This window comes from Coregonus clupeaformis, chromosome 8, assembly GCF_020615455.1.
Source record: "Coregonus clupeaformis isolate EN_2021a chromosome 8, ASM2061545v1, whole genome shotgun sequence".
Taxonomy (NCBI): Eukaryota; Metazoa; Chordata; class Actinopteri; order Salmoniformes; family Salmonidae; genus Coregonus; species Coregonus clupeaformis.
This window is the reverse complement of record NC_059199.1, coordinates 48,282,370-48,297,858: the sequence shown is the minus strand read 5'-3', so window position 1 is coordinate 48,297,858 and position 15,489 is coordinate 48,282,370. Positions and strand designations below refer to the sequence as shown.

At 43.4% G+C, this 15,489-nt stretch overlaps 1 protein-coding gene across 3 annotated transcripts in view; it reads left to right on the top strand.

Moving 5' to 3' along the window:
- The first annotated feature begins 1,038 nt into the window (after positions 1–1,038).
- The window catches only part of LOC121571870 (enhancer of filamentation 1-like), a 34,371-nt gene continuing 19,920 nt past the window's right edge, over positions 1,039–15,489 (top strand). For all 3 annotated transcript variants that reach the window (XM_041883637.2, XM_041883636.2, XM_041883635.2), the window contains exon 1: positions 1,039–1,288. In XM_041883637.2, coding sequence (XP_041739571.2) covers positions 1,277–1,288 — 12 coding nt within the window. In that variant the 5' untranslated portion in view covers positions 1,039–1,276. The remainder of the gene's footprint in view (positions 1,289–15,489) is intronic.

The following is a 15,489-nucleotide window of genomic DNA, read 5'->3' as shown; positions in this document are numbered from 1 at the left end:
AGAACGAACATAGTAGGCCTAGCCTACTTACTGCAGAGACAGAGTTTAGCATGGCAACCAGGGGGTATCCAGAAATCCGGAGTATTATTTATTCGTTTTTGCTCAGTTTGATTGGGTGGGCCTGGCAGGGTCGCCACCCATGCCTACGCCCCTGATGGCAACTATTCTTATTGTATGGTTGACCATGGTTTCGCTTGAGCTGTATTAGTTGGGTTGGTTACTGCCTTGATTAACTAGCACTCGTATTCGCCTCGCCATGCTAGCTTCTCGCTCGTGTGGGTGCTAGCAAGCACCTAGGTCTTGTTAGGTATCAACAGCCAATCCTGTAGGGGCTGGAAGCTATAGTGAGCTTCGATTGGTCAATAGCGCTGCGATATCGTGGAATATTTGCATATCCCCAATTTAGGTCCCGCCTTGTTCACGCTCCCTCGCCCATGCTCACGTCACCCAACGGTCCACAACCCACTTTGCTTCTCTCTCATTGAAAATTAATGGCTTCTGTTGTTTCATCGCCCTCTATCGGAACCAGTTAACACGAGGCGTTAAACCTATTTGGCGTGGATGACAAGGCAGTGGGTGCTTTCCTCAGGTATATCACTTGACTCTTTGACAGGCCCTTTGCTCAGTAAGACGTTGCTCATTTATGCGGCATATATAAATGTCTTGATGTTTCAGGTTTCAGATGTGTAAAATGTTGCTCTTAATCAAAGGATTAGAGAGACATTTTTAATTCCCAGCTCGGGAGCTTCGGGTGAGCTCTACTGGTCGCACTGCATTTCTGGGCTCAATCTACATTTCTGGGCTCAACCAAGCAAAGTCCCATAAGACCTTGATTTATAATACAATACATTTTATAAATTATTTCATGCAGTGGTCCTTGCTTCTAGTCAATAGACATGCAAATTATAATTATAGCAGACCATTCATTTTATGACGTTCGTTGTCCTTCTCAAGTGGGACGGAGGGACGAATTTGACCAATGAGAACCACATTATGTAAATGATCTAAGAGGGTGTCATGTAGTAAGTAAACGCATTCTCCTACAGCGGGCTGGCAGAAGTATATTGCAGAACCACAGTGATACGCGCAACTGGATTGAAAATCATTGAAGGAAACATTCGCTTTTTATTGTCTTTACCATTTACCAACTCTTCATGGCTGTTTGATCGCAAAGAAAACGTTTCGTTGCAACATTCAGATGTGTTCTCTTTGACGCGAAAGCGGATATTTTACACTTTCCCGGAGTCAGAGAGAAGACGAGGTGTAGGCGCTCAAAATGAAGTACAAAGTAAGTGACTGGCCTCAATGCAATGAAATGACTTCTCCAGAAATTATATATGATGAGAGTGTAATGAATGTATTGGGTTTGTCCATAACCTGGCGTAACAACAATATTTTGTCTCTTCTCTACTAAACTTTATTGGAAAAAGTAATAGGTTTTTAACCACAAAGCAATGTTCCCTAGAGTGAATACAATAGCAATCATCAAATTATAGTTTATTTGAAGATAAACAGAGCGTTGAAATGATGGACTAATGATGTGAAATGATACTGTAACATTACATTGTTGTAACAACATAGTTGTAACAATGTTACACCTTTGTATTAATCTTATGTTGTAACAATGGTACATAAGTAGATTGCATTTAGCCCATCGCAGCCTTGGGCTGTCAACGCAGATGGTCTACTCTGGGTTCGTTCTTTGGTCTCCACAAGTCATACACAAGGATATTGTGAACTAAATTGGCAAACATATAGGTCAAATTACTTTCTCTGTGCGTAGGCTATGTGGGATTTAAAGCCACACTATAGAACTTGTGAAGTGACGCGGGAAATGAATAGCAGCAGCCTATGTAAGAATAATCTCTCCTATGCTTATTCTGAAGGGTGGGTAATGATTTATTATGGGGTAATCAAATGACCATGCGTTGACAGTGAACCCTATTGTACCTTCCTCACGGGTAATAAATAATTGCATCGACTCAGGTTACTTAGTAGCACTTAAAGGATACATTGGCGCATTCATTCTCTCGCTGCGTTTTCTCCCTGCTGCCCATTCGACCTTGGCTGTAGCTTTGTTTGGGCAATACATTTTGTTTACACTCAAGGACTGACGAACAAACGAGACATTCAGTGGAGTGGATTTAACCTTTCTACTTTGAGCGTGTGACCTGTGAGTCCTACCACTGACATCATATGTGTTCAATTCTGCCTTGTATGCTGGACTGGCCTCAGCCTGTTGTAACATGCAAACCAGTCATAATTCATAAATGTTCTAGAAATGAATAGGCTGCACTGTCCATGAGCTCTGTAAAGTAAGGAGTAACTGAGATTGCTCTGGCAATCAGGGCCTGTGTCAGCATCAACATAAAACCCTGCTGAAGGCATGGGGCTGTCTGTCTCTCAACTCTCAAGCCAAGGAAACCTGGCCTCTGATATAGTTCTAGCCCTTTCATTCACCATTAACACTGGCACTGTCTGGAGCTTATGGGAAGATCCACTTCCTACTATGGTATGAGGTTCACAACTCTTCTTGAATGGAATGCTTTTGTCTACTTCACACTATCTGGGGAATGTAGGGCACTTGGCAAGAGAGCTGGCAAATGGTTATGGAACCGACTGGCCGTGCTGTTTGGATTCCTCTATGGTACTGTACTTACTGAAATAACCACCCATGTGCTTTCCCAGCTAAGTGTTATTTCACTACCTCCTCTTTTCTTCTTTTTTGGAGACATGTGCTTGTGTCTGAAGTCTGTGTCATCCTACCATATTAGGAAAGCCAGAACTCACAGCTCTCTCTTGCAAAGCTGTGAAGCAGTTTTCTAGTGATTCAGTAGTATCAAGGGCCAACGACTTCAGTGTAAAGTTAACACAATGCTCTAGAGGCTTGGCTTGGCCTTAATCACTGTGAAAAGCCCCCAAATCTAGATTAGTAGTAGATGTTCACTCACTTGGCTGAATTCCACTTCACACTTCTGAGCGCATGGCACATGGAGGCTTTCCCCAAGGGTTTAGTGATTGCGTCGTCATGTGTGCTATGTGTGTTTGCGGCATGCCTATGTACAGTATGTTGCCTTATTGGTCTGTTCTTCTAACCTGGTTTCCTCATTCCCAGAGTAATATAGGGCTTCATACAACGGGTGGGTATAATCCTGAATGCTGATTGGTTAAAACCGTATTCCAGCCTGTGTTTATTCCACAAGTTACCTAGAGTAATATAGGGCTGTGTAGGTCAGGGCTACAGGGTTTGGTATCAGGCCCTTTTGGGCTTGGATCGGTATGTTGCCTCTCCACTCTCCCACTTCTGTCTGAAAGAGCTTAGCAATAACACAGTCAGCTTGCCACAACCGACACCAGTCTGCGATAACCTCGCTGTATCTCCAACAGTGCAAGGAATGGGAAGGGCGGATGCACGCCAGGCTGGGATAGGTCAGGCAGTCGCGGACCTGACCTCTGGTTACACTTCACAGTCTGTGTCCCAAATGGCACCCTAATCCCTTTGAAGTGCACTATATAGTGAATAGGGTGCACATTTGGGACGTAGACATAATGTATCTGCTCTCCGCTCCTGAGTCAGCCACTTAAGTTTACAGTTTACAGCCTTTGTCTTCTGATGTAGCCCACTTTATTTCAGTTAAATATTTACAGGAAGTTTGTCCCCTCTATCAGATGTCCCTATACACTCTTACTGAGGGTGGATTATTCATAGCGCTGAAATTAAGTATTAAGTATTAAATTCATCCTGGAATGGTTATGGATGTGTCCCAAATGGCACCCTATTCCCTATACAGTGCCTTGCAAAAGTATTCATCCCCCTTGGTGTTTTTCCTATTTTGTTGCATTACAGGTTGTAAGCTGTAATTGAAATTGATTTTTATTTGGATTTCATGTAATGGATATACACAAAATAGTCCAAATTGGTGAAGTGAAATTAAATGAAAAAAATTACTTGATTCAAAACATTCTAAAAAATAAATAACGGAGAAGTGGTGCGTGCATATGTATTCACACCCTTTGCTATGAAGCTCCTAAATAAGAACTGGTGCAACCAATTACCTTCAGAAGTCACATAATTAGTTAAATAAAGTCCACCTGTGTGCAATCTAAGTGTCACATGATCTCAGTATATATACACCTGTTCTGAAAGGCCCCAGAGTCTGCAACACCACTAAGCAAGGGGCACCACCAAGCTAGCGGCACCATGAAGACCAAGGAGCTCTCCAAACAGGTCAGGGACAAAGTTGTGGAGAAGTACAGATCAGGGTTGGGTTATAAAAAAATATCAAAAACTTTGAACATCCCACGGAGCACCATTAAATCCATTATAAAAAAATTGAAATAATATGGCACCACAACAAACCTGCCAAGAGAGGGCCGCCCACCAAAACTCACGGACCAGGCAAGGAGGGCATTAATCAGAGGCAACAAAGAGACCAAAGATAACCCTGAAGGAGCTGCAAAGCTCCACAGCGGAGATTGGAGTATCTGTCCATAGGACCACTTTAAGCCGTACACGCCACAGAGCTGGGATTTACGGAAGAGTGGCCAGAAAAAAGCCATTGCTTAAAGAAAAAAATAAGCAAACACGTTGATGTTCGCCAAAAGGCATGTGGAAGACTCCCCAAACATATGTAAGAAGGTACTCTGGTCAGATGAGACTAAAATTGAGCTTTTTGGACATCAAGGAAAACGCTATGTCTGGCGAAAACACCTCTCATCACCCCGAGTAACACCACATGTTTTTCATCGGCAGGGACTGGGAAACTGGTCAGAATTGAAGGAATGATGGATGGTGCTAAATACAGGGAAATTCTTAAGGCAAACCTGTTTCAGTGTTCCAGAGATTTGAGACTGGGACGGAGGTTCACCTTCCAGCAGGACAATGACCCTAAGCATACTGCTAAAGCAACACGAGTGGTTTAAGGGGAAACATTTAAATGCCTTGGAATGGCCTAGTCAAAGCCCAGACCTCAATCCAATTTACAATCTGTGGTATGACTTAAAGATTGCTGTACACCAGCGGAACCCATCCAACTTGAAGGAGCTGGAGCAGTTTTGCCTTGAAGAATGGACAAAAATCCCAGTGGCTAGATGTGCCAAGCTTATAGAGACATACCCCAAGAGACTTGCAGCTGTAATTGCTGCAAAAGGTGGCTCTACAAAGTATTGACTTTGGGGGGGTGAATATTTATGCACACTCAAGTTTTCTGTTTTTTTGTCTTATTTCTTGTTTGTTTCACCCCAAAAAATATTTTGTGTCTTCAAAGTGGTAGGCATGTTGTGTAAATCAAATGATACAAACCCCCCAAAAATCTATTTTAATTCCAGGTTGTAAGGCAACAACATAGGAAAAATGCCAAGGGGGGGTGAATACTTTCGCAAGCCAGGGGCTGACAGGGGCCAGTCACAAGTAGTGCACTGTATCGAGAGCTTGGGACTATAAGGTTCTATCTGCAAAAAGATGATTCTGAAATAATTGACTTTAAAGTTCCGAACCCTCATTGGTTTGGTGTCAGCAATCTTTAACTAGTTTTCTTTTGAACTTAACAACATTAATTGGGTTATTTAGAGTACTATATGAGTAGAGAACATTGAACAGAACGAGGCTATGTCGCCAACTCAATTTTGACAAAAATGCAGCTAGAACCTTATATTCCCAAGCTCTCGATATATGGAATAGGGCTCTGATCAAAAGTAGAGCACTATATAGGGAATATGGTGCTATTTTGGAATGCATCCTATGTGTCCAAGTAGAGCTTAAGTGACTGGATCACGTTCTAATGCACAACGCCACTGGATAGTCACAGAGGTCAGTCGGTGTCAGTGGTGTGTATTCATGGATGCCAAGGGAAGCCAGTCTTCCACAAAAAATATACCAAAAAAATTAAAGAAATACAGAAAATGTATCTTCCGTCTCTCTGTGTTTCATAATTTTCCTTCAATTCGCAAGAGACTGAATGTATCTCACCGGAGAAAGCATTTGAGCGAATGAAACAGCGCCCCTCTGTCTCTGTATGTGGTCCTCTGTAGCTCAATTGGTAGAGCATGGCGCTTGTAACGCCAGGGTAGTGGGTTCGATCCCCGGGACCACCCATACGTAAAAATGTATGCACACATGTCTGTAAGTCGCTTTGGATAAAAGCGTCTGCTAAATGGCATATTATTATTATTATTAGCCCATGTATCTGATGCTGTCTGGCCAAAAATAGTATTATATTGCAAGGGAAGCCAGCGAGCATTTGGCCTCCCTTTATATTTTTTTTTATACAAGAATAGCCAATCAGCGTTGAGCTAAACTGAATGAGCTCAAATGTGAATGGTCCTGGCACAACAACCAAAACGTGTAAAGGGAAGCCAATCAGATCACATCAATCAGATCACATCAAAAGCCAAATGTCATTGACAGAACAAAACTTGAATTGATGCATCTCGTTGTGTTGTTGTCCTCCGGTGAGATGCATTCAGCCTCTTGCGAATTGAAGGAAAATTAGCCATGGATGGAGATAGGGATTTGGACTTGTGGTTTTACTTAATTCTCCGTACTGGCCAGTGATTATAACGTCGATTCTGATTCAACCATAAATTCATACATTGTGCCCCTGGCCTGAGCGGATGGAAGTTCAATATGTAGCAATATCTATTAGGCTAATGTTAACTAGCTGGCTAATCGTTGCCCATGAAAGGAAGTTAGGCTAGCGAGCAAGTATTTTAGCCAGGTAGCCTAGGACAACAAAAACTACAAGTGTGTACTGAATGTCATAGACCGTTTCAGCAACATGAAAGAGAGGAGGATGGCATTGACGTTTCTATACAAGTAGGGTGAGTCAACATGTTTTTTCTACTTACGCACGCTCACACACACACATATGGTATTTAGCTTACGTTGTTTGGACATAATCGTTTTTTGGAATCTTTTAGTTGTCACTGTATTAGACTAAGCATAGGTGATTTGATAATGTTGAAATGTTGAAGTTGAAACGGTGCTGGAATAGTGGAGGCAGCTCCTGTTTTCCTTGCAATTTGCAGTAACTCTCCGGTGTTTTAAATCAATAGTTGTTTAGTAGTCCGAAAATGTCGGAAACATTAACTTGTTTGACCATGCTGTAGGTCAACTGTGGGCTCCCGAGTGGCGCAGCGGTCTAAGGCACTGCAACTCAGTGCTTGAGGCGTCACTACAGACCCCCTGGTTTGATTCCAGGCTGTATCACAACCGGCCGTGATTGGGAGTCCCATAGGGCGGCGCACAATTGGCCCAGCGTCGTCCGGGTTTGGCCGGTGTAGGACGTCATTGTAAATAAGAATTTGTTCTTAACTGACTTGCCTAGTTAAATAAAGGTAAAATAAAATATATAACTATTTGTTACATGCAATATGCTTTGTGGACTCCACTAGACAGATGTTGCTCTCCGGTTTTGTGATGAAACAAAGGTGTGGTTGTATGTTTTTTATTTATTTATTTTTATCACTTTCCAACCCCACCACCCCTTCCCTACTTGGAGTAAACTAGTGAACAACAATGCTTAGGCCTCTACTTCCAGCTTATACATACTTTCTACATTCTATTTTGTTTGTTTTTACTCCTGAACTTCCTCTACCCTCAACCTCTCCAATCATTTTCATGATGTCCATCCGGTTTGCTTCTATATGCCATATCTTTCTAACTGTGCTCTTTCACAAAAGCTCTCAACCTATAACCTATAATGGACACAGTATGCTTTACATGAGTTATCTTGTTGTTATTAGTGGTTGTATGTTCTTATTGTCTCTGCCTTAGGCCTATATATATCACGGTGACAAGGCATATGAACTAACAGGTTATTTTACATTTTAGTCATTTAGCAGACGCTCTTATCCAGAGCGACTTACAGTTAGTGAGTGCATACATTTTCATACTGGCCCCCCGTGAGAAACGAAGCCACAACCCTGGCGTTGCAAGCGGCATGCTCTACCAACTGAGCTACGGCGACTGCAGAGCAAACAACGCAATTATCACAACACAGGTTGTAATATGTCTTTTCCTCCTGACTTAGCTTCCCCAGTGATTTTACCCACGCACCGCTACTGGTCGGTGTATCCGGCAGTAGCCTCTGTTTGTGACATCAGAAATGATTTCCAACAGGTGGGCAGGTGTGAAGGGAAGGGCTCGGTTTCCATAGGTCCTCTAATGCATGTAATCCCCCCAGGACGAGTCTGTACAGACAGAGACTGGCTGCCTCACTGACTGAGTGAGTAGGGTTAAGGGAATCATAACACAGAAACAGGGGGGGAGAGAGGACAGAGAGAGAGAGGGGGGGGTGTTTTTGTATGACAGAGAGAATGAGAGAGCGAGAGACAATGTAACGTTTACTGTTAATTTCTGATTGTTTATTTTAATTTAATTTGCTTTGGCAATGTAAACATTTGTTTCCCATGCTAAAGAGAGCTTGAATGATGTGGCCCTTGGCATTAAAGGGTGTTACAACACAAGTTTTATTTTCTGGGATGAGAGGAAAGGAGACCCCTTTCCCCCTATCCAAAACACACTGACATATACACAGTATACACCCGTCCCATAGTCTTACACCTTCCACCCCCTTTTCACTGGTTCTTTTGAGACTTACATAACCGTGGCAGAAATAGCTCCAAAACCAGTGAAGAGTGATTAGGTGAACCAAAGTTCTTCTGGGGTGTTTTTTCTGTCTCTCTCTCTCTTTTTTACGGACTCAGGTTCCAGGCAGTGGTCCAAAGAGAGTGGGGCGGAGGAGAGCGCAGAGCAGACATTGTTCTGCGAGAGAGTGATTGAGGAGGGAGAGGGGGGGGTTCTAATATTGAAAGGGAAAGAAAATGAAAGAAATAGGAAGTGGGGAGGCGGAGGCGGAGGGAGGGTAAATAGAGTTGGGTGTATAGAGGGATGGGGGTGGGGTGGGGTGGGGTGGTTGGGTCAAGGAGCTTCCTATGAGAACAAACATTCTGGAGGAATGTGCAATTGTTCATGGAGGAAAGGTTAGTTAAAAGATGCACTTGATTGTTTCAAGGTGCCCCCTCTTCGGCTACGAGGGTTGTCCCCTGCCAGGGGGCATACCAAGAGTTCACAGTCTTTTCAGTGTGTGTGGTGTGTGTGTGGTGTGTGTGTGTGTGGCATTGTGCAGAAAGAGCACTTCTCCACACAGGCATTTGTATTCTCCAGTAGAAGAACGGTGTATATTCATGGAGCAGATTTCAGCCACCGGTGAACCATACAGTACTTTACTGTCGGACAAGGCCTTTCTCCCACAAATCAACCTTTTACTGAGGGAGTCCAGTTCCCTTGTAATTACAAAGACATTGTTATGCAGGCACGACCATGCAGCGATGTATCTCAATGTTCTTACTATCAATAAAAAAGTATTCTCTGTCCTTACAATATAAGACCCCACACAACAGACTAGCTATTTTGTTTTCATAAGGTGGTGGAAACTTTGGGAAACATTTGAGAGAGAGTGTGTTTATATGCATGTGTGTGTGCACTGAGACTCTACATCTCTCTGGACCTATTTGAGGATTCTCCCTCTCGTTGACCCCACTCCACCCCCGTCAACATTTTCCACTGTGAGTGTGAAGAGCAAATTCCCCTGCTATGAATGGACAAAGGTTCCCACCCCCTTCTGTGTCCTCGCACCCTGGACCGAGCATTACCATTTGAACAGCCAGCGGGGAGAGGCAGACTGCATTATGGGCTGCGGCGCCCTAGAGTTCCCTGTCTTACATAAGCCACAATACAAGACCAATCTTTTCCATGATTAACCATCGGCGTAAATACGTTTTGCCCCCCCTCCCTTAAGAATGCCAGGCATTTCACAGGGTGATCGTTTCAGAGGTAGTCTAGCTAGCTAGGCCCCTGTCAGCTTAGTTCATCCCTGTGGAGATTGGACAGCCATTTTGGTGTGTCCCAAATGGCTCCTTATTCCCTCTATAGTGCACTACTTTTGACCAGAGCCCTATAGGCCCAGGGCCCATATTCACAAAGCGCCGCCATGTAGGAGTGCTGATCTAGGATAAGGTCCCCGCTCTTATTAATTATGACTTACAAGGCAAAACTGATCCTAGATCAGTACTCCTACTCTGAGACACTTTGTGAAAATGGGCCCTGGTCAAAAGTAGTGCACTATATAGGGAACAGGGAGCCATTTGTGACTCTGTCCTGATGTCAAACTACAAGGACCTTGTCAGCTGTGAACACGGGGGTCCAGCCAAGTAGTCCCCATGCTGCTGGCATTCTTCAATCTCAGCTTTCACAACACAACAATGCCTTTTATACAGTTTTAATATTGCAGATAGATTTTGGGTTCTATCAAATTAATTGTTTGCATAATTTCTACTGGTTTAACTTGGCAAACGAGCAAATATCTTGTTTTGTCACAGAGTAAATGCTCTGGGCCGTTTATGGCGGAGGAGGACGTTTTATATTTTTGTGACCCCTTTGAGAAGTGTGAAATTGATCAGACAGTGTGAAGTGAATCTATAGCTTTCTATGTAAAGCCATGAAATGTGGTCCTGTAGAGATACCATAAACGTATCGTACGTCTTAGCCAATAGCTTTGAAGGATTATGTCTCCAAGGGTAACAGGGAGACATAATCCTACTACACCCCCCATTCCTCTCAATAGAACCCCCTCCCTCTCCAGAGCTGAGACCTATCGTTGAACCCATGAATACTGTAACATTAGTTGAGAGTAGAAATAGTTCTGGCATGACTTGCAATTATGTCAAGGACTGCATTACACAATATACTACTAGGCTAAGTCCTTCCGGAGAAGGCCACTCGATACATATGAAAGAATATACTCCAGTTTAACTATCTTATCTTGTTTTCTGTAGTAGAGGGTGTCTTTTGACTACGTGTCCAGACAGAGAGAGAGCAGGGCAGCTGGTGTTGTCGTGAGATGACTTCGCAAGGTGGCCTTGTCTGACAGCAGTAGATCCCTCAGTACTGCTGCAGGTTAAAGGAGGAGATGGGAGGAAATAGAGAGGAGAGCGGTGGACATCAAGTTACCTCAATATGACAATAAAACCGAACACTAATTAACTGAGGGCTGGCCTAAGGCTCTGGAAGACGTTTGTTTTACGTAATAGGCAGTCTGACTGTACTCTGTGATTTGGGTCAGTGAAGGTCTTTAGATGTTGTTTTACTTGTCATTCTGGCCCTGCCCACAACCTACAGCTTTCATCTGGACTTTTATGTCTGTCTTGGTTGAACATTAGTTTGGTGGAAGTTGGTGATGTGAAATACCTGATACAGCAAATTGGAAGGGTTCTATCAACAATAGTAGATTTGACCTTTGATATGTGAAATGATCTCATGGAAGACTAAAATTGGATAGACCAACATCTCTTCTGAAACTTGACCCACAGAGGCTGTATAAACTGAGGACTTCAGTTTGGTGCTAGAAGACATCATGCCCAAATATCAAGGTGAAATGTAGGGCGTGTGGTTTGTCCCAGCATGCATTGCAGTTAGACACAACATGGCATATCCTGTTGAAGGTACAGTTGCCATGATGTGACTGACTGTTATATGTGGGGGTGGTGTGGTGGGGATCTCAGTGATAGTATCTCTAGGTGTCATGGCCCTTTGTGTGGTGGAATAGAGTGAATCACAGATGAGTGGAGGAAGTTGGTGTGTGACATCTATATTCGGGCTGGAGTCCCTCAAATCATGATTTAACAGAACATGGTTTGTTTGGCTGTGGTTAATCTGTTTCCCTTTAGCTTGCTAGTTCAGTACCATGACTGTGGCTGTACCCACCTCCCATAGACTATTGTCTTAGTTTGACAGAGATGCTAGATTCAGCCTGGAGTGTGTCATTTATGGATTATCTCAATACTGTTTGTTCAAACACCACTCTATCGCCACACTGAACTAAAAAATACTTCACTTTGTCTTTGGGGATAAAGTATCATCTGAAACTATTAAGTACACCTCGTCAGACTTTTGACGATAGTTCGGCAGACTCTGCCGCTCTTTCGGCGCGGTGTGGGTAATGTACGCCTTTTCATGGAGCGTGCCAGAGCAGTTCTTACACTGTCAGGAGAAATGGCAATGCATATTAATGTATGTTAATTGCATGCAAATAAAGGTTGCTTTGCTACCACTCCTACAACAGCAGTACAATCATGGACTCGGATTCGCAGGTGGAGGACTTCTGTGAGAGGTCGCTGTTATGCCTGAATTCGACACAAAACCAATGAGGAAGTCTGCTGCAGTGTTGAGAGCAGTTGTATGAAACCAATCAGTACGCAAAGCAAAGCTCGTAACCGTGCCAGCCCGCTCTTAATTTCTATTTAGTTCGACTCGTCATAAATTCGACGTCTGAACTATGCGTTTTGTTATTGTATTTTTATTAGGATCCCCATTAGTTGTTGTGAAAGCAGCAGCTACGCTTCCTGGGGTCCACACAAAACATGAAACATGACATAATACAGAACAACAATAGACAAGAACAGCTCAAGGACAGAGCTACATACATTTAAAATAAATATAGAAATACAAAAGGTCCTGTACTGACAGAGATACCTATACCATAGGCCTACAGTCACATCTAGCAATTTCATGCTTGTATACATACATATCAGTTGACATATACATACAAGTTATTTAGGTCAGATAGGGGAAGGGCGTCTGTACTGTAGTCTGTAACTGGACTGTAGTATTGATTCACTACTGTACTGTAGTCTGTAACTGGACTGTAGTATTGATTCACTACTGTACTGTAGTCTGTAACTGGACTGTAGTATTGATTCACTACTGTACTGTAGTCTGTAACTGGACTGTAGTATTGATTCACTACTGCACTGTAGTCTGTAACCGGACTGTAGTATTGATTCACTACTGCACTGTAGTCTGTAACTGGACTGTAGTATTGATTCACTACTGTACTGTAGTCTGTAACTGGACTGTAGTATTGATTCACTACTGTACTGTAGTCTGTAACTGGACTGTAGTATTGATTCACTACTGTACTGTAGTCTGTAACTGGACTGTAGTATTGATTCACTACTGTACTGTAGTCTGTAACTGGACTGTAGTATTGATTCACTACTGTACTGTAGTCTGTAACTGGACTGTAGTATTGATTCACTACTGTACTGTAGTCTGTAACTGGACAGTAGTATTGATTCACTACTGTACTGTAGTCTGTAACTGGACTGTAGTATTGATTCACTACTGTACTGTAGTCTGTAACTGGACTGTAGTATTGATTCACTACTGTACTGTACACGTGGCATCATACACTAATGCACTAATGCAAGGGGAAAGGAAACTTGGCATGCCATGATAGATGGTTGGTAATGCCTACATACAGACTGGTACGGTTTGTAGGCTACAATAAAAATGGAAAAGTCTAAGTTGTGACGTGGTATAGGCCTTACTGGTATTGAGAGAATCTGAGAATCTCAGGATGTGAGGTTTTACCCAGTCTCCCTGTGTAATTATGTTATTACAAGCACATTGGCTCGCGTTTAAACAGCCTTAGTAATCAGAGGGTCAGCAGTGTGCTCTAGGATCAGTCCAAATGAAGAAATTACCATGTACCCTGATCTCTGAACTTCCTTCCAGTCCCATGAGTCTGTTTTACCTAGAACCCTTCACACGGCCCATTTATTCGCCCTGCGTCCCAAATGGCACCCTATTCCCTGTATAGTGCATTACTTTTGACCAGAACCCTATGTGCCCTGGTCAAAAGTAGTGCACTATATAGGGAAGGGGGTGCCATTTGGGACACAGCCTTGAACTGGCTCTCACCCTCAGCCTCAGCAGCAGGCTACACTCAGAGGAACAGGCCGTTCATAGTCATCAGGTCCTCATTACCGTCATTACTATAATTATTTTCTATATTTACCTATGGTAATGAGGCCAAATGAGATGTGCTGGTTCACCCGTTCTTATGCAGTATGTGCCACCATCACCCCCGGGGGCATGTGTTACAGTGGGATGGCCCTAATTTTCACACTAGCAGCCCATTGCTGGGGTTGGGGTACCGCATCTGCACTTTATGGGAACATCGTGGTGTTCTCACAGTTGGAGCCTACCACTTTTTTTTGTGGGGGGGTGGCACTCGTTGTTGGGACTTGGGAGAGGTTTAAATCATTGTCTCTTTAAATGCAGCTAACCCTGCGTTCATAACTAAGTGGGAAGTTGGTATATACCACATACGACTGGGAAAAATCCACTTGAATTCCCCTCCAACTGGTAATTGCTAGTGGGAAACTCGTCTATCATCCCTGAGCTCCGACTTCTCTCACATGCTGACCTCTGACATCACCTACTAAGGAAATTACCTCGATAAGAGCATTTCCAGTAGTTAAATGCAACAACAAAACATTATTTATAAAAAGCTATCTATTAATATGGTTTTTGAACACTATAATTTGTTTACAAGTATGATAGCTGCACTTTTAGTTTATGGTTGACACAGCATGTTGGCCATTAGCCATTCTGGTGTTTCTCAATGAGTTCGAAAGCACGTGAATGGTCCAACTGGTATTTACGACTCCCTCCTTCCCATTGCCCTGGGACACAGATCTGTGCTGTGCTGCGGTGTGGTCGTGGTGGTGAAGTTGGCTGCGGCAGAGGGGGAATTTGGACTGTCGTATTTGTGAGCTCATATACCCAAAGCCACCTTCATTAGGTTGATGTGTACTCTGGAAGCAGAGCCAGAACCACCCAGTGAGCCCTTCCTGAACACTTATTGACTGGGAGGGAAGCTGGGGCCCCGTTCAGTGGTAACGTTACGTAAGGGCTTTTTATTTTTGGTTGGTCAGCAACTCAGTATACGTGTTCCCACACTCAAATGAGAGAACTGTTATTTGTGCTTTGGCGAGACACACCGGTGAAAAATACCCCTGTTGATATAGAAGTGTGTGAGTCATGGATGGAAAAGTGTTAGGTCTAAGTTAAGGGGAATGAAAGGGGACTAGACAGCTAGATATGTGTGTGTGTGTGTGTGCTCCAGCCTCCAGGTGTGGGTCTGGATAGCGCTACGCAGCACTATTCCACACTTTCTACTGACAACAGCATGAGGCCAAGGCTAAATATCACTAGCCAGATATAACTAGCCAAGGACAGAGAAACGTGAGGCACATCTCCAACTAGGTCGTGTGTGTATCAGGGTTTTCTTTCCCTTCAGTTATTAGCGTACGTGTCTCTAGACACACAAACTGTTTCTGTGTGTGTTTACTTCGTATCTTAAAACTCGTATCTAAGTACTGGTGCTGGATAGTAACTATTGTTATCAGTTTGTGATGAAGCCACCTGCCAAGCAACGAACACAGTCACAGTCAACACACTGAAGAATGTTTGTTGTAGATACCTGGTGGGAAACCTAGGTGAGTCATTGTCTCTCGCCAACTCTAGTAAGCCTTGGTCACCCTGTGTTATCATGCCATTAGGGACGTTAGGTAAGATAAAGACCAGAAAGCCCTTGGTCATGGTTGGTGTGGTGAGAGGCGGTGGAATGCCTCTCTCACCAA